We start from the raw sequence: 18,780 nt of genomic DNA on the forward strand, positions 1-18,780 counted from the left end.
TCTGTATTATGAATGGCAAGCAAAAAGAAATTATAGTAATATTAATAAAATGTAATGCAATCTAGACATTAACACAAATTCTTCCAATTCACACATGTATCAGTAAATTCTCCATTCAGGTGAAATAAATACAAGGCAAATAGGTATTCACAGATAACTAATATTACAACTCGCCAATAAAACTTCAACATTTACATTTATATCACAAAGTGAAACCTACCCCAAACAAAATAAATTACACATCAGCTAAATATTCAATGCCACCTAAAATTAAGGATTAAAGAAATTCTTCAAAATGCAAAAATTTATATCTAACCTAATCCTCCAATCTGCTAACTGAAACTTTTTATCCAGATCTTTTTTACAGTAATGCTTGAGGAGATATGAGAGAGACAAATGAGCAAAATGAAGCACCCTAGCAGCTTGACCTGTGTCAAATAAATTGACAACATATAAACCAAAATCTCTCTGCAACCACAAAATGTCCATATCAGCTCCATGAAAGACCTGCAGATTAAATTAGAAAAAATATGATTTAATTATAGATACAGGAGAAAAATACAAAAGAACATACCACAAAAGAATTAAAATGCACCTTCACAATTTTAGGGTTTGTAAAAACCTCATTCAGTATATGCAGTTCACCTCTTAGTTCTAATACATCTATAACGTAGTCTTTTTCTCTTGTAGATATCTGCATGAGGCAAGCAAACCCTTGAAAGCTTCTATATGAGTGATGCTATTAAAAACAAAAAAAAGAATTAATTATAATCACATGATAAAAAAGAAAATTAGTAGCTCTCATTATTATATAATATACAAAAATTTACATAGATTAAATTCACTTAATATAATTAATTACTTCTAAATCAACAGCAAACTCTTTTGACTTTTTCAAATCATCACACATATGTTTTAACTGCTCTTCAGTCTTCACAAATATGAATGGAGTTTCTTCCAGTGGCTTTGGAAGCTATAAAATTATTATATATATCATTAGTATTAATTTATCAAATGCCAGGCATATCACAAGAAGCTGTTACAAACAAAGGTATAAATATGAATATGAACCCAATGTTGACAGCAGAATGTAAAATGAATTGAATCTCAGTTCAGTATGCATGCAAAATAAAAATGCACTCATTCAAAGAAATTTACATATATTATTAAACACAATATTTTAGTAAAAACCGAGAAACCGAGTTGGTACAAATATCAACAATATTTTTTACAATATTTTTTAGCATAACAGTTATTAAAACATTGTCTCTAACAGAAAGGAATTAAACAGAATTTACAAATATATTTTTCTGCCTCTCCTTTTGTGAATAGCATACATGCAATAAATTAGACATTGATATTTTTGCTTTTCATTACCAATGACTTTCTTAAAACTGTAGCTGTTATATGTTACTGGATTTTCATCCCAGTGGATCACAATAAGAAGCTTGTGGAGTAATACTCCATATTTCAACACTTGATCTTCGTCCAGATTTATTACCTATGTGTTTGGGGCCAATTCAAGCAGAAATTTTTTATAACTAAGTTTCTTAAAGGATTTAGTTTCTAAAGAACCATAAATAAATTGAACAATGCACAACTGATTAAACAAAATCATTTCATGATTTTCCAAAGATTACACTAGTTGATTAAATACTGATTGTTTCTGTACCCACCCTTTATGAAATTATTATAGTTATCAAAGTAAAAGAGTACTTTTCTCTATTCTGCCATTTTGTACTTTTTTTGGTTGTATTGGCATTATGACTGCTGATACTTTCCATTTGTATATCTTCTGAGACTGAAGAAGAATTTTAGTATTTCTTCTGAAAGTTGCTTCATGTCTTTTTTTACTTTTGTTCCTTTGATTTTAGATCTTAATCCTTATGGAAGTCCTCTTTTTATCCCTATAGTTCTGCATATCCATATACTTTTAAAAAAAAGCAACATGCATGGTATTATAATAACTACAGTGATAAACATGGTAATTTTGATCAAAATGTGAGCTGAATATTTATAAAAAAAAAAAGAAAAAGAAAGAAAAGAAAGAAAGAGAAAAGGGGGAAAACTGCTTCCTTTAGCTTCAAAATAAAGCACATAAATAAACATGCTTTCCTTTAATAAATTTTGGTTCCCTCAAGATCATAACATGTCCTAAACACAAGAATTTAAACATGTCATTACTTTATTCATACATAATTTCAGATATTTAATTATATAATTCTTACATGGCATCTTACTGGATTTAAACTGACGATCTAAAATATGGAAAATTTCCAAATCTAGAATCGCCAAAGTCCTGACAAATTCAATCTTGCATTACTGCTTTTTGTTGCTTGGTACTGCATTTTTCATTGGGTTTGCATATTATTTCAAATTTTTAATGAAATAATCTACTGCTAGACCTAATTTGAAAAGTCTGTCTGCAGAATAACTTTGTAACTCTTTATCATAAAAACACAGAACTTGCAAAATTTAATCACCTTGTCTAGCACATTATTTTTGTTAAAATTTGAATTTTCAAAAACGCATCTGAAAATCGGTAATCCATCATATGAACTTCTTTTATACCTGCATAAGACTAATAATTGAGAGAATTTTTTATTTCATTCACTCCTACAACTAATTCTACTACTACTTTACTGCCTTGGAATTTTTTTTTTTTTTTTTTTTTTTTTTTTTTTGTGAGTAGATTCTGATGATAAAATAGATTTGTTTCATCACAATATCTGAAAAATATTTGCCTGTAAATACACCAAAAACAGATGTCTTGCTTATCATCAAAATCTTCATCAGTGGCTGTTGTTTGTATCACTTAAGCAATGGGTAAAAATTTCTTAATTTACATCATTAACCACTTGCGCTAAAAAGACGTGCCTCGCACGTCAAGATGCTTTTGTCTCAAATCGGGTGCAAAAAATGAAAATATCGTGGTGTACACATCACCTAACAATGAGATTGTTTATTTTTCGAGTTACAGCTCTGGATTGCACTCGCAGACGCTCGCAGCGCATGGCACCGCAACCGTGAAGTTTAGTCGTAGCGCAAGTGGTTAAAAAAATAAAAGGAAAAACCACTGTTACTATCTTTCATAACTACTATCATTTTCATTAACAGTCTCAGCATCACTTGATACATCTGAAAAGATACCTTCAAAAAAAAAATTTTTTTTTTTTTTTTTGCTACACTCTTTAGAATGTTGTTTCAATTTTCGATTAATTGCATAAAATGAAGTAAGGATTTATAAAGCTGTTATGAATTAATTAAATGTAATAGTAATTACAAAACACAGAATTAATTAAATGTAATAGTAATTACTCAAACAGCAACAATTATGCATGTACAAGATATGATTTTTTTCTTGTGTTCCCAGTGTCTGACACTAAATAACCTTGATCTGTGTCTCCCATCTTCAGTGTCTAGCAAGTTAAAAATGCCAATCCATGTTTCCCACAGACAGTGTACTAAGAAGTTATAACCAAAGGGAAAATCAATCATTTTTTAAAGCATACATAAATTTTGAAAATTCTCAAAACATTATTAAACAAGAAAAGAAAAGATAAATTTATATCAAATTACTCACCTCAGGTTCTACAGTTTGTAAATGTTCTTCTGCAGGTTCAAATTTTTCAATTTCCAATTCATATGGATGACAAAATCTGTTGCATACAATTTAAAATAAAAGGTATGCGTTTAATAATTTTACAAACATAACATAAGGACTTAGCATTACAATTATTAAATTTTTAATGTATAAATAACACTACTTTGCTCAGTAATTTCTCTGTTTATCAATTCCGTCATAATAAGTGGAATAATTTTAATGAAATTGGTATACTGTATTTGATAAATTTCGTTTAATCAAGTATAATATCTCAAGTCAAAATTGAGATTATTTTGATAGCAATATTTTTTTATTCACAGTATTTAACTTTAGGAATTTAGATTTTGTAAAATGTCTTTTAGAAATATCTAGCTATACTTTTTATACATATTTTATATTTAAAAAATTTTAGGTTTTATTAGAATATTATAATGTGGAGTAGCAAGAGCAAAAATAAATTCTTTCTATTTACAGTGCCACCAAAAAATTAAAACAGTTCTTTTTCATGGGGAAGAGGTTGTTAAACTCAATTTATTTTCCTTGAAATTATAATTTTACTTTTATATTTATACATTCATAAGTTATAAAACAAAAGATGCAGAATTCTTATTTTCAATCATTGTCTCTGATGAAACTCAATTTATTTCTCATAAAGTCAGTTTTTTGCAACTTCTTTACATAAACACTCAGCTGTTAATTCTTTAAAGGAACTCTGAACTTTTTACAGAAACTTGCATATGTGTAATGTATATATGGATATAAACTGCCATTATGAATAAATGCTTTAATAAAACTCAAATAAGATTTGCCTGAATTAAATAAAAGTATTTCTATCAAATATTTTGCAGATTACAAGTTTAAAATACCTAAACCTCTTTAAACAGATAAGAAAAATAATGAACTTACTAATTATAGTTATATTAATTATTAAATATAATACAGAATTTATTAACTGTACAATATTTGAGAAATAGATACTCATATGTAAATTCCAAAAGCATCTTTAAAAAAGGACCAAAAGCCAGATTTTTTAAAGAAATTCAATGTAATTAAAAATTTAGTTTTAACCAGAAGTTAAGAACAATAAATTCAACTTACTCTTCTCTGTCACCATCTTTCTCTAATATAACAGCAAGAGGTTTTATGGAATTTGGTTTTTCTTTAATTATGGGAACAAATATTGAATTAGTATTATCAATTTTATCTTTAAATGCCAACTGTGGTCGAGAAATATTTTTTGCCGTTAGTAGTTTATAGCTCTGTGGACAATTTGAGTTAAATTGCTAAAACAGAAAACAAACTTTTATAACATATAAAATTTAAGATCATACATATGTGTAAAAAATGCAGATGTAAAATATAGGGATTAAATATAAATGTTATTCAAAAAAAGTAAATGCTACAAAGTTTACACAACCAGACAGGAAAACTGTACATACTTTCTTATTCCAACTTGTATTTATACTACTTTGTGGTTTCACTGCTAATATAAGTTCTTCTTCTGTTTTTTTCAGACCACTTGCTTCATCTAAATTAGTACTCTGAAAGTAAATAAAGTGACAAAGTATTTACAAAAATTTCAAAATTGCTTACAACTGCCTACAATGGATTTCATATGTAACACTTATCAGATAATAAACAATAATATCAACCTGATTTGCAATAACATTTTTAGTCAAAAAAAAAAATTTTTTTTCCTATAGTTTTAAAGAAAAATTAAAAAGGGAGCCCAAAATTTTTTTCTAATTCGAAACAATGCTAAATTCTTAATTATGTTATTCACCTCTTTACTGCAAATTTCTAAATATTTATTATAAATATATTTATAATAAGTTTAAACATTTATTGCCAATTCACTGACTTCATCGCTCAATACAGCTTACCATTAAGAACTCAGCTGCCATTTAGAATTTTTTCTAATAATAATGTAATAAATAAATAATACTAAAACTAAATGTATTAAGTATAATGTTATTTAAATAATACAAAATATTAGAACATATATGCTGCTGTTTGACACCCATTAGATACAATAATAAATTTTTCCAATTCTAAATAAATCACTGAAAAATTTATTTTGTTCATCCATTCTGTTACTGAATTTATTGCACTCTAACAAATTTGGTGGCAAAATCATTACAGGGATTCCATATTTTCCAAAATTTAAATCTGTATCCCAATCTTTAGAAATTTTATGGGTAAAATTTCGCTGACTGGCAGTCATTTAAAAAATAGATTCAAAGCAACTGTCCCCTTTAGTGACTTTGCAGAAAAATACTGTATTCCTGCAAAAATTTTACTACTTTTTCTTCCATTGAAAGCAAATCTCAGAAGCACACACTTCAAAATTGATTTAAAAAGGAAAAAAAAAAAATCAGATTTTATATGATGCCCAAAGTGTTTTGTATGTTATCTTTATTTATCAAATATCATGTTCTTCGCATTTAAACCACAAAATTCAATTAAACAACAATATCACAAAATATTTAAAAGAGCATATCTTCAGAAAATCTGATGCACAGTCTCGCACGTTGGAGATATTTCCCATACAGTGTTGCCATTGCTCGCTTTGAAATCGTTGAGTTTTTTTAATCAAAAACTCATAAATGCTTTACAAAATATGATACAGAAAATAAAACAAATTCCAAATTTGGGCTTCGAGATGCCAATATTTAGGGGAAGATTACATTATTCAAAATTTGATGGCTCTAGGAACCATTATTTTATCCCAATGTGAGAAACATACATACATTTATGCAGATTTTTCCTTATTTAATTTCTTTAAATATAATACAGGGCTCCAATACTTGGTGGCAACAATTTAAAAAGTGATTAAAAAGTGAATCAACACAAAATGCCAAAATGAAATTAATAGCCCTTCTGGACTAACATCTATTGGGCTAACAATATCATGATTCATCTATGAAAACTGCTGGAACTTAAATACAATAAAATGAATGCATATGAAAATGGCAGTGTTGCTTGTTAGTACTAAAGAATTGTTATGCACATAGTTGCCAGATTTTGACACATTCTAAAAATTTGACATTTTTTACTATGGTTATTGTTCTAATACATAACCACCAGAAAATCATGCATAGCAGTCAGGTAAACAGCAGCTGTCCTAGACAGTTTGGCAGTTAGCAAAGCCAACTAACTGTCACAAAAGTTTGGCTCAGATCTAAATCGCAAATAAGAAGGCATGGATGCTTTATTTAACCCTCTGAGCGTTATGGCCGGCTTTATCCGGTCATGAGATTTTTCGTCATTTGTTATATATTAGCTTATAATTTACGATATTTTGCTTTCTTACTTTCTTTAATAATATAAATATCATCTTAATAAATGTAAGTTTATGAAAATAGAGCCTAAAGTAAGTAAATATACAAATTTAGCTAATAAAGGCTCATTGAATACAGGTCTTCATGACAGATCTAAAAACCCGAGCCGCTGAGAGGGTAAATTAACCGATCCCTTAAGGCAAGCTGAAAATGAAGTCAAAAATTACAAATTTTCAAATAAAATATCCCGGACAATTTTTTGTCATATGAGTGTCAAACTTCTTTTACTTTTAAAAAGTATTTCTCCCACCTTCTTAGCATGCCTTTGTGATGTAGTAGTCAGCACGCTCGACGCATATTCGAGAGGTCCGTGGTTCCAGTCCCGACAAAGGCATTGCTAACACAAAAAGGCAAAGGCATTGCTCATTTCACATCTCCTGCTTCCAAAAAAACCTAATATCTCTACAGTGGCGCCCGAAATAATAAAAGGTAGTGAATGATGATTCTCCACCACCAGGATTTGGCAATTGGGTCTTCTAATCAACAGCTGTTTTTTAAAAGGGGGAGTATATAAGATATTTCCCCATTGTGGTGTGATGGTCAGAACGCTCGACGAAAAGTCCATGGTTCGAGAACCGGCAAGGGCATTGCTCGTTTCACATCTCCTGTTTCCAAAAACATCCTAATATCTCTACACTTTAATTTTTTCATTACAAGGATAAGATCAACCAGCGGGCGAGTGGTTAAGTCACTGAACACTGGTAGTTTGGCCTGAGATTGGAATTCCGCGAACAGGCTGCCTGCACGGGCATTTTCGTGGTGTTTCCCATATGTAACATGTATATGAGCCAATTTCCTTTAGAAAGTTCGCCGAAGGCATCCCTCCCCTTTAACCAGATAGCCCTTGCTGTAATCACATAAGCCAAACCAAACCATTACGAGGATAAAACTTTCCCAAACATAAGTATACGAATTGAGAGACCGAATTAAAAGTTAGACTTTGTTATCTGTTGAAAACTAATTAGTTTTTAAAACTTGACATTGCCAAAACATGAACATTTTCATCGTTTAAAACACTTCTGTAACTGAAGTATATAACTACAACAAACTATTGCAAAAATAAATGCCAGCTAAGGTATATGAACTAAACAGTAGTTACCTAAAAAACCAACAAATTGCAGAAATAAAGTGTGAATGTGTTGCGATGAAAATGGCTATGCTTGCAAATTTAAAATTTATACTGGTAAAAAAACACACAAAGTCGAAAAAAATTCGAGTGAAAGAGTAGTAAAAATGTTAAGTGAGCCCTTGTATGATAATAATCATAGGGTACACATGGACAATTACTTTACATCTTATGAACTTTTCTCAAGTTTTTAGAAACGAAAAATGTATTTTGTTGTGGAACTGTAAATATAAAAAGTGCAATGTTAGTTTATGCATGTACCAAAAAGACAAAACATGCTTTGAACAGTTTCTTTAAAAATAATTTTGTTCTTTGATATTAAAAAAAAAAAAAAAAAAAAAAAAAAAACCTGAGGTGGTTTTTTTTTTTTTTTTTAAATCCTTCAACTGCTGAGTTTTTTATCTATTTATCCAAACGTCCTTATTATGTAAATTATTATGTTTTCACTGCTGTAGAAAAATTAGATAAATGTTTATTTTTTCTGATGATTTGCTTCAGAAAATAATGTAAAACATTTACATATAAAGCAATTTTTAAAAATACAAATTTTTTTTTAATTCGAAAATTTTGTTATTTATTGGATATGCACACAGAAGGAGGCCAGTTGTTTTTTTCCTACTACCTAAGTAAGTTTCAAAGTCCTAGACGTGCACTGGTTTCAACAGTGCGACCACCACTCACAGATCAATGAGCAAGAATAATTTTTTAATTCATATATTATTTGTCTCTAGGATCATAATGTACGATTTCTAGTTAATACATTATAAAAATAATATTGTGTGCATCAAAGGATTAAAACAGCAGAGCTCTCACGGTTAAGGTTACAGTGAAAAAACTTACAAAATTTTCAAATGGTAACACTCACTTATTGTTTGGTACAAACTGATCAATGCATTGAAAAACCATGAACAGCATTGGAACAATATATGTATGAGTAGAATAGCTGATGTAAGACATTTGCAAAGAACAGTATTGACAGAATTTTCTTAAATAGAATTATCAAAACCCACAAATCTGTGTTTCAAGGTTCATTCAAGGTCAATTCCCTTTTATGTGTGGAACTGCAAATGCTACTTGGGTATTTATTATAATTTTCTTATCTGAACCAAACATGGGTGGGAGTGAATCACTAGAGGTTAGTCAGAACTGGCTCAGATCAGTTGAGGGAGGAGGAAAATATGAAAAGAAAATTTTTAAAAATTTTTTTTTAAATGTAAGGGAGATTCTGTTAAAAAAATGTCTTTTTTTGCTAACACAGTTCGTTCAGTTCACCCATCCACATTGTGCTTTTGCTGTCTGGTCATGCCTCACAATGGCCAAATGCAAGGACTTAAAAGCTAAAGAATTGTTGAAGCAATATGATGCTTTACCAAAATGCAGCCAACATAAAGCTTCTGTAGAACTCAAAATTTCACAGTCTGCATTATGTGCATTTCAGAAAAGAAGGGAGGCAATTTAAGATGAAATGATAGCAAGTGCAAATATCTCGCATATGTAGAGATGAAGTGGAAAGTCTATTGATGTAGAAACTGCCCTCTAGGAGTGGTTTTGAAAACTCTGGAATAAGAATACCACAATGTTGTGAGAAAACACACTAGACAACAATAAAAATGCTTGGATGGCAAGCAATATTTTTGGCGATTTGGTGATTGAGACAAAGAACTTCAGAAAGAAAAAGTGTCATTCTTGTTAGGTAACTGAGCTGCCCATCCAACTGATCTCTCATTGAAGAACATAAAATTAGTTTTCATTCCTCCTAACACAATTTCAATTCTTCAGAGATTAGATCAGAGTGTTATAACACACTCAAGAGTCCTTACAGGGGGTTCATTGTTACAAAATGTTATTAAAGAAATTGATATGACTGATCCAGTTTATTCTTCTAAGCAAATTGTTAAGTCCATTTCTTTCTTAGATGCCATGCATGTTATTTTAAATGCATAGCATGAAGTAACTTCAGAAACAATTTCAATTCTTTTTTAAAAAGCCGACTCCCATCCAAAGCAAATTTCTGGAAACTCTTAAGATATGCCAGAAGACAAGGGTGACGATGAAGAAATGCATGATGAGACCTTCCTCGAATATATGGGAATCGATGAAAATATTTAAAAGTTTGGTTTGATGATGCAGAGATCATCAAAGTTAACACAGAAAACAAAGGAATTAGTGAAAATCAAAGTGAGTTAGAAGATGAAAATCCCAATCCCATACTAATAGCAGCACAGCCTCAAAAAACATTCAAAATTTTTAGAATGCTCGAACGTAAAAGTGGTGACACAGAACATTACAAGCAATGTCATGTCTTGGAGACCACTGTTGAAAAGCTACTAACAAGAAATATGCAACAAACTCGAATGGATAAATTTTTAAATGTTTGAGATGCTTACATACTGTATTGATCTGTGTAACATGTTGAAATAATTACAATTTTTCTGAATTAACACAGCCTTTGTCACCCATGGCAAAAAATAATGAAAATTTTATTAAAAAAACTGTAACTTTCATATTAAACAACATATCAAAAAAAGTATTCATCTCAACAGCACGGCCGTATGCGAGGACATATAGGTTCATATGCATATTTCATTCACAAAAATTTATTGAAATCTTATTTTATAAAGATTTCAATAAATTTTTATGTATATTTCAATAAAATTTATTTAAATATTTTCAATAAATTTATATATTTCAATAAAATTTATTTAAATATTTTCAATAAATTTATATATTTCAATAAAATTTAATTAATACATATAAGTCGATTTCTAAAATTTTACTCTTTATATCTCCCCCCCCTTTCCAAAAAAAATATCGAACGTTGTATCGCTAACCAAAATGAAATCATGCCTGCAGCCTAGCACTGCATATAAAACTCAACCACTTTACACAATCAAATAAGGTTAGAACAGACATGATCGTATCAGGCAATACCAACTGTAAATAATCTAAAAATCTGTTTCAAACTTTAGACATTTCCCTAAAGATCTCTGGTCTCAAAGTAAATAATTTTCAATATATCATTTATTAACTCATTATCTTTGCTTAAATTTAACCACAGATAAAAGAAAATTTCAACTCTGCTTACATACATTGAATTTGTTATATGTTTGTAGCATTAAAAGCATTTTCCTTCAGCAAATCACTGGACTATTTATGCTTAAACCATATATTCTTCTTACTTTTTATAAAAATATAATGAAACCTCTTGGGGTGATTACTCTTGAAAACATAAATAAATATTGGTACTCAATATCACCTTCCCAAAACAATTTTTTATACAGCTGACTAAAATCATTTGGAATGAAGGATATCACCTTGGAAATGGTTCAATTTACATGCAAGGATGAAATGCAAAACCATATCTACTTACAACATTGTCCAATATTACATTGTTAACTTCAGTTAATAAGTCGAATTTTTCTTCCAATTCTGATCCCTGGAATTTTTCCCGAATTCCTTGGCTCTGTATTAGACATGTCATGCTGAAATTGAATGAAGTTTGTGCATCAAATAAAATTAGAAAGACAACACGCACAGTACAGAGAATATGAAAATATGAACAAAGAAAATGGTAATTCTGTATGTACATATAACTCTACCCCATTTTCAGAGGCCATTCATTTAATTCAAATGCTGATGATAAAAAATACATACTGCTTTTTCAAAGTAAAAAGTAGATGGGACTTCATATGACCTCTGTAAAGAATGCTAGAATACTAAGGTAATGTGTCAAGCAGTCGGATTAAAAAGAAAATTAAAAAGATGTTAAGTCACATACATTTATTTAAAATGTCAAATGATGACATGTCTTTCATTGCTGCAAAAGGGAAGAACTGTGTGTGCTTTGATCATGTACAGAAATCATGTGTGTGCTTTGATCTGTTTCTTGCCATGTACAGAAATTTCTAAGGAAACAGTGCAATTTTTGTGATTGTTTCTTTTCACATCTAATTTAGTTTATGCAAAAGTCTTAATTAATCATACAAACACAATTAGACTTTTATTTAATAACATCTCAAATTCCCTGAAAAACTTCACTGCATGGAAGATTTTCTTAAATGGAGTTTACACTGATAGGTTTCAGGAAAGACAATGATATATCACAAGAATTTGTTTGACTATTCTTGTGATATATCACAAGAATAGTCAAACTTCAAGACAATATGCTAAAATTAATGGGAATTAAAAGGCAGAATCAATGGAAATTAATGCTAGAATTAATTTTCAACTAATTTGGCAATGGTATTACATTTTATAATTTTTATGGTTATTTAGTATTAATAAAATTAAATATTTCTTGTTATGCCTGTATTATACAGTAAGAGCCCGCTTAACACTGTTTCGTTCAGTGTTGTTTCGGTTTAGTGCTCTTTTATTTCAACCTGGGGATTCCCCGAAATTGCTCCAGGACTACGGGGATTTCCCGAAATTGTGTGCGCAGCGCTAGATTTCCAAATAACATATCTGAAACAGTGTAGTTGTGTTTCTTGTTTGGTGCGGTGCTATACGGATGCATTTTTATCATTTGAAACATTTGTTGACATTATTGTAAGCATAAATTTATATAATACTATAACGATTAATACAGTGACAAATATTATGATCTTTAGTTTTTATCATGGGTGATAATAAAAAACAAGAAAATAAAGCAACCAGAAAAAGCATTTCACTGGAAACTAAAATGCAAGTGATTAGAAGATTAGATTCTGGTGAACCTCAATCTCAAAATAGTGCTGCATTTAATTTAGCAACTTCAACAACAAGGACAATTCTTAAGAATAAAGAAAAAATACTGTCATCGGCAACTGCAACTACGTCAAGCTCTGCATCTAGAATTACCCGTTCTAGAAATAACATTATAGAGGAAATGGAAAAACGTCTATATGGATTGACGACGAAATTGAACACAATATGCCATTAAGCCAATCTATCAGAGTGGAAAAAGCTAGAAGAATTTTTAATTACATTCAGGCTAGACAAGTGACATAAGTGAAACTTTCGTTGCTAGTCGAGGATGGTTAGATTTAAACATTGAAATAATCTTCACAACATAAAGATTACAGGAGAAGCAGCAAGTGGTGATACGAAAGCGGTGGCTGAATTCCCAGCGACATTAAAAACAATAACTGAACAAGGAAACTATCCTCCAAAATTGGTTTTTAATGTTGATGAAACAGGCCTGTTTTGGAAAAGAATGCCAAAACGAACATTTCTATCCCGTGAAGAGAAATGAGCATCAGGATTTAAAGCTGCAAAAGATCGTTTAACACTTCTACTAGGTGATAACACAAGCGGAGATTTCAAATTAAAACCACTATTAGTTTACCACTCCAAAAACCCAAGAGCGATGAAAGGCATATCTAAATCAACTTTATCTGTAATTTGGGAGTCTAATAAAAAATCATGGATAACTATGAAAATTTTCCAGGATGGGTTCACTGAACATTTCTGCACGTCTGTTAAACATTATTGCGAAATTAAAAAACTTAAACAAAGAAAGCACTACTATTAATTGATAATGGCTCCAAGCCACCCAATAAATTTATCAGACTTAACAATATGCATTCCAGTTGAAGTGATTTTCTTGCCGCCTAACACAACTGCCTTAATCCAACCAATGGACCAAGACGTTGTATCCAATTTTAAGGCATATTCTTGCGGCGAACATTTAAGCAGATGTTTGAAAAAACAGACAGAGAAGAGAAGCAGTCAATAAGAGAATTGTGGAAAAACTACAATATCATGAATGCTGTAGAAACATAAACCTTTCTTGGAATGAGATAACAGAAAGATCTTTGAAAAGAGTATAGAAGAACATTTGGCCAGATTTAAGTAAGAGTGAAGACATTGGACACTCTGTCGATATGGATGAAATAGTTGAATAAGTGAAACAAACCAGTTTAGATGAGGTAAATGTGGAATACGTCAAAGAAATAGTTCAAGAAACAGCAGCTAGTCTTTCTAATGATGAGCTCAAGGAATTAACTGAGCAAGAAGAAAACAAAAATATTGATAGTAGTGATTTCGAAGAAGAGCAAAAAGAACTTTCGATGGCATTTGTAAAAAGGAGTTGACAGGAGTTCAAAAGCAAGACGGGGTGTTATGGATGCTTTATCCACTTATCAACAACTTCTAACAGAATGCAAAAGGAAAACGCACACTACATTAGATGCCTTCTTGACAAAAAAGCAGAAAATTAGAAACACAGAACAGACTGAATGATCTGACTGACTTGGGATTTTATTTGTTTTTATTTTTGCAAGAAATAAATGTTTGGTTTTATTTTTATTTTAGAAAAAACATTATTAAATTTAATACCTAAGCAATTTCTAATCCATCTTCCCCTAACCCCATTATTTACATGTTAAGATAGCCTCGTTTAGTGCTGTTTTGCATTACGCTCTACTTTGATGGAACGTATCCCCCCCCCCCGTGTTAAGCAGGATCTTACTGTATATCCAGGATGGAATGTTTCTGCAAGACACAAATTTTACACTTTTCTACAGCATGCTGATTTTCTTTTCCCCCCCAGACAGGAATCCAAACACATTCTTTCTTTTTCCGTAATTTCTCTCCTAACTTTGACTATAAGTATCATCTGATTTTTATAAGAATAAACTAAAAAAATGGGAACAATATATTTGTTTTTACAATAAAGAGAGATTTTCATTCAAGTGAAGAATAACACAATGCAATTTTGATTTGAAAAACAGAACTACCAGTTTTTTCTTTAAAATAAATAAGATCGGACAGAGTGCTCTGCAAATGAATATGTATTTGTAAAACAAGGTATAAACTCAGAACAGTTATCAGAAATTTCCCTCTGCAACTGAAGTAAGGGCCAAGATACTGAGATAAAAGCTAATCTTAAATCACTAATTAATTCTTAAATGCTAACTGGATTATCAAATACATTTTCAGTCACCCAACTGAGTTACTACTAAACATATCCATAGTATCAATCACTAAGATTTGAGTACATATATCATTAATGCAACACATTTCTATATTATTTTTTCTGCTGTCCTAATAGCCTATGTTCTAAAAATAGTACTGTCGCAGGAGCAAGCTGCAGAAATGGTGCCAAGTTTAAAAATGGCACAAATTATTATATACATATAATTTTAAAAAGAAATAACTGATTGTTAAAGAATCATGCAATTGTATGATTTCTGTTGTAAGCTGGAGTGATATTTCAAAAATTAAATTATTGATTTTATGACATGGGCCACAATTTAGTGGCTAAACAAACAGCTGTAGTTTGACCAAGTCTGATCCAGCTATCTTAAATGTTGTAAATGATATCTGTTGCAATGCATTTATACATACTATGTCCAAAAATGTGTTCATATATGTGAGGAACACATTATACTTTATTTATAAAGGGGAAGGAGAACTTAACTTTGATTGGCTTGTTCATTTGAAATAATTTTTACAGTTATATGCAACATATTACACATTACATCTTCCTAAGATGCAAAAAATATCTTCTAGAACATTATTTCAGTTACAGACCTAATCACATTGTGGCAAATACATTAATTATTCCATATGAAACTCCTGTAAATTCAGTTTCATTTATATCCCATTTTCATTAGCATCCTCTGAAGTTTTACTGCGATTTTTAACACTGTTCAAAATATCTCCTTCAGCTACACCAAGTCTCAGTGTCATCATCAGAAATTTAAAGCCTAGAGATTTTTTATCATCATTAGCAACTTTTTGGTAGAAAGAAATTGGCAATTTGATAGGAGGAAAAGTTATTCAAAATGAAAAATCTGGTGGTTATGAAACATCAAATGGAGATTTGGTGAAATTTCATATACTTTTAACAGAAAAAATCTTTTATAAAAAATTACAATTTAATAAAACAATTAAGGATTTATGGAATAAAATCTTTTATTTCTGTCATTTAATCATAAAAAAGGGAAATAAACTGAGGTTAATTACAATTAGCATTTCAGTATGAAAGAAATTATACGAGAAACAAGAGAGCTTCGAAAACAGAGAGCTGTTTGATAAGAAAATACACTCAGATTGAGAGAAACAGCCTGTCAAACAGAAAATAATTAAACACATATATCTGGTTTTAACTAAACATTTTCAATTTGTTTTTGTGAGCAACTGCTCTAATATCTATATTTTTTGCCAAGCTTAAATTTAAGGCTAGCTGGAGGCAGTTCCATTAATTCTTTATTGTGTTGTAGTATGGTTATGTAATATTGCTCCATTAATTCATGTTCTGCATCTTATTACAACTATAACTAAAAGAACTGGAGCTTGGTTGTCTTTATATGTTGTTAAATATCATAAAGAAATTTAAAAAGTACTTTTTTTTTATTTCAGCAACTAACATGTTAGCTTTACAGCAATCAGATTGCATTATATGCAATATGATGTACTGATCATGTGTGCTTTAAATGCCATTAACATATACTCTACTTGGTCTGCAACTGCAGTCAAGTTGCACATAGACATTTTTAACCTTCCAGCGGGCGCGCGTATGTGTGAGATACACTAGATATTAATTTCGCATTTGTTTCGTATTCCAGAGGGCGCTATGACCGCATGTCCTTGACTATTCTCTCCTCTTCATTTGCCCTTCTTTCAATCGTCTGCTGGATTTCGAGCGGTTAATGCGAGTCTGCAGATTTACTATTTGTATTCCAGAAATACGCGCGACCGCTGAAGTAAGTTTTTCTTATATCTAATTACCTTTTTTATTAACGAAAATCTTTATTCTTTTGCATCTAAATCTTATGATTTTATATAACTTGTGTGCATCATTACTTTTAATGATAAAATAGAAGCACTGTATGTATCACATACGCACGACCATGTATGATATTTTTGTTCTTTTCAGTTATAGTGAATAAAAGTTAAATGCTCGACATGAATGATCCGAAGAATCTTGAGATTATAAGAAATATTCATTTATGTGACAGTGATGACGATGAAGACATTATTTTTAGATGAAAGCATTACAGATGAAGAAGGGCGAATTTCAGAAAGAAAAGGTGATTCGGAATCAGAGATAAGTGCAGAGAGCAATTCTGAAGAGGAAAATAATGATGATAATTCTTCCGAAGTATATATAGCTCATGAAATGAAAAACAGAAAAAGTCATCGATTCTTGGACATGACATAAAGAACCGTTAAAAAAAACTAAACGAGCGCTTCGTAACATATGTCTTCATGTTCCTGGAGTGATTGGTGAAGCTAAATATCTAAGAGATATTTTGGTTATATGGAAATGCCTCTTTACTGATAATATGATAGAAATCATCGCTGAAGATACGAATAAGTTTATTTCTTTTGTGAGGTCTAATTATTCTCGTATAAGGGAACAGCAGAGACAAGGATAGAGCAGAAATAAAAGCTCTTTTGGGCTATTTGGCTGGTATTTATCATAGTAACAGAGTTAATCTTGAGGAACTGTGGAGAATGTATGATTTTAGAGTAGTAATGAACTTGAAGAGATTTTTGTTTTACTAAGAGCTTTACGGCTTGATGACATAAACACAAGAGCAGAATGAAGAGGAGTCGATCGCTTGGCTCCAATAAGAAATATTTTTGAAAAGTCTGTCTCTAATTGTCAGAAGTGCTATTCACATGGAGAGAATGTCACAATCGATGAGAAATTAGAAGAATTTCGAGGAAAATGTGGTTTCATTCAATACATTCCTAAAAAACCCAACAAATACGACATAAAAATTTATGCCATGGTAGACACTCGTATGTTTTACACATACAATATGGAAATTTATGCTGAAGCGCAGCCAGATGGTCCTTTTTGCATAAAAAATAGACCACAAGATGTTGTAAAGAGGTTGACAGAACCTATTCATAACGCTGGAAGAAATGTAACCACAGACAACTGGTTTTCAAGTTCTGAGTTAGTCCGAGATCTAGATGAAAAAAATTGTCATTTGTAGGTATTTTGAAATAAATAAATAAATAAATAAATAAAATAAACCTCAAATTCCTAATCAGTTTAAGCTGACGAAAACTCAGGAACCCAATATGTCATTTTGGATTTAGAAAAAATATGACACTTCTCTCCCATGTATCAAAACGTTATAGAAACCTCATATTGATTTAAAGTTTTCACGATAACATAGCAATAGATGAAGATACCCAGGACCAAAAAAAGCCTGAGATTATCAGATTTTACAATTGTACATAAGGTGTGGATAGAGTGGACAAACTTTGTGCTTCCTACAATGTTGCCAGAAACATCAGGCGTTGGCCTCTTGTAGTTTTCTTTTCTATGCTGAATATAGCAGCAATCAACAGCTACATAATTCATTCAACGAATAATAGTGAAAAATTACTTAGAAGGCAATATCTGCAAAAGCTAGCAAATGCTCTTATGAAGGAAAATGTTGAAAAAAGAAACCATACCTCTCTTAAAAGTGAGCTGAAATTAAAATTTTTGAAATGAAAAGCAGTATTAGGTGTTGTTGAAGAAATGACTTCAGGGGAAAAAAAAGATGCAAACCCTGCCAAAATTACAAGCGCGCTAGAATTACGAGGTTCAGCTGTGAGATTTGTTTAAAATTCATTTGTCTAGAGCATTGTAAACATATTTGTTCAGACTGCAGTGATGCAATGAAGTAATTATGAAATTGATTTTTTATGTAATATTTTTTAGTCCTTTTTATATTGTTTTAGTGTTTTATACTTATTTTATTTTCCTTAATTTAAAG

At 30.5% G+C, this 18,780-nt stretch overlaps 1 protein-coding gene across 2 annotated transcripts in view; it reads right to left on the bottom strand.

Moving 5' to 3' along the window:
- Positions 1-18,780, bottom strand: part of Rrp6 (exosome component Rrp6) — a 103,357-nt gene that overhangs the window by 68,037 nt on the left and 16,540 nt on the right. For both annotated transcript variants that reach the window (XM_085827462.1, XM_085827463.1), the window contains exons 3-9: positions 11,442-11,553; positions 5,044-5,145; positions 4,703-4,887; positions 3,584-3,659; positions 863-973; positions 596-739; positions 317-507 (exon numbers count right to left, since the gene is read on the bottom strand). In XM_085827462.1, the coding sequence (XP_085683588.1) occupies positions 317-507; positions 596-739; positions 863-973; positions 3,584-3,659; positions 4,703-4,887; positions 5,044-5,145; positions 11,442-11,553 (921 nt within the window). The remainder of the gene's footprint in view (positions 1-316; positions 508-595; positions 740-862; positions 974-3,583; positions 3,660-4,702; positions 4,888-5,043; positions 5,146-11,441; positions 11,554-18,780) is intronic.

The sequence above is a fragment of the Stegodyphus dumicola genome, chromosome 12 (genome assembly GCF_044657685.1).
Source record: "Stegodyphus dumicola isolate Sdum_Otavi_A_Nest chromosome 12, ASM4465768v1".
In the NCBI taxonomy this organism is placed as follows: Eukaryota; Metazoa; Arthropoda; class Arachnida; order Araneae; family Eresidae; genus Stegodyphus; species Stegodyphus dumicola.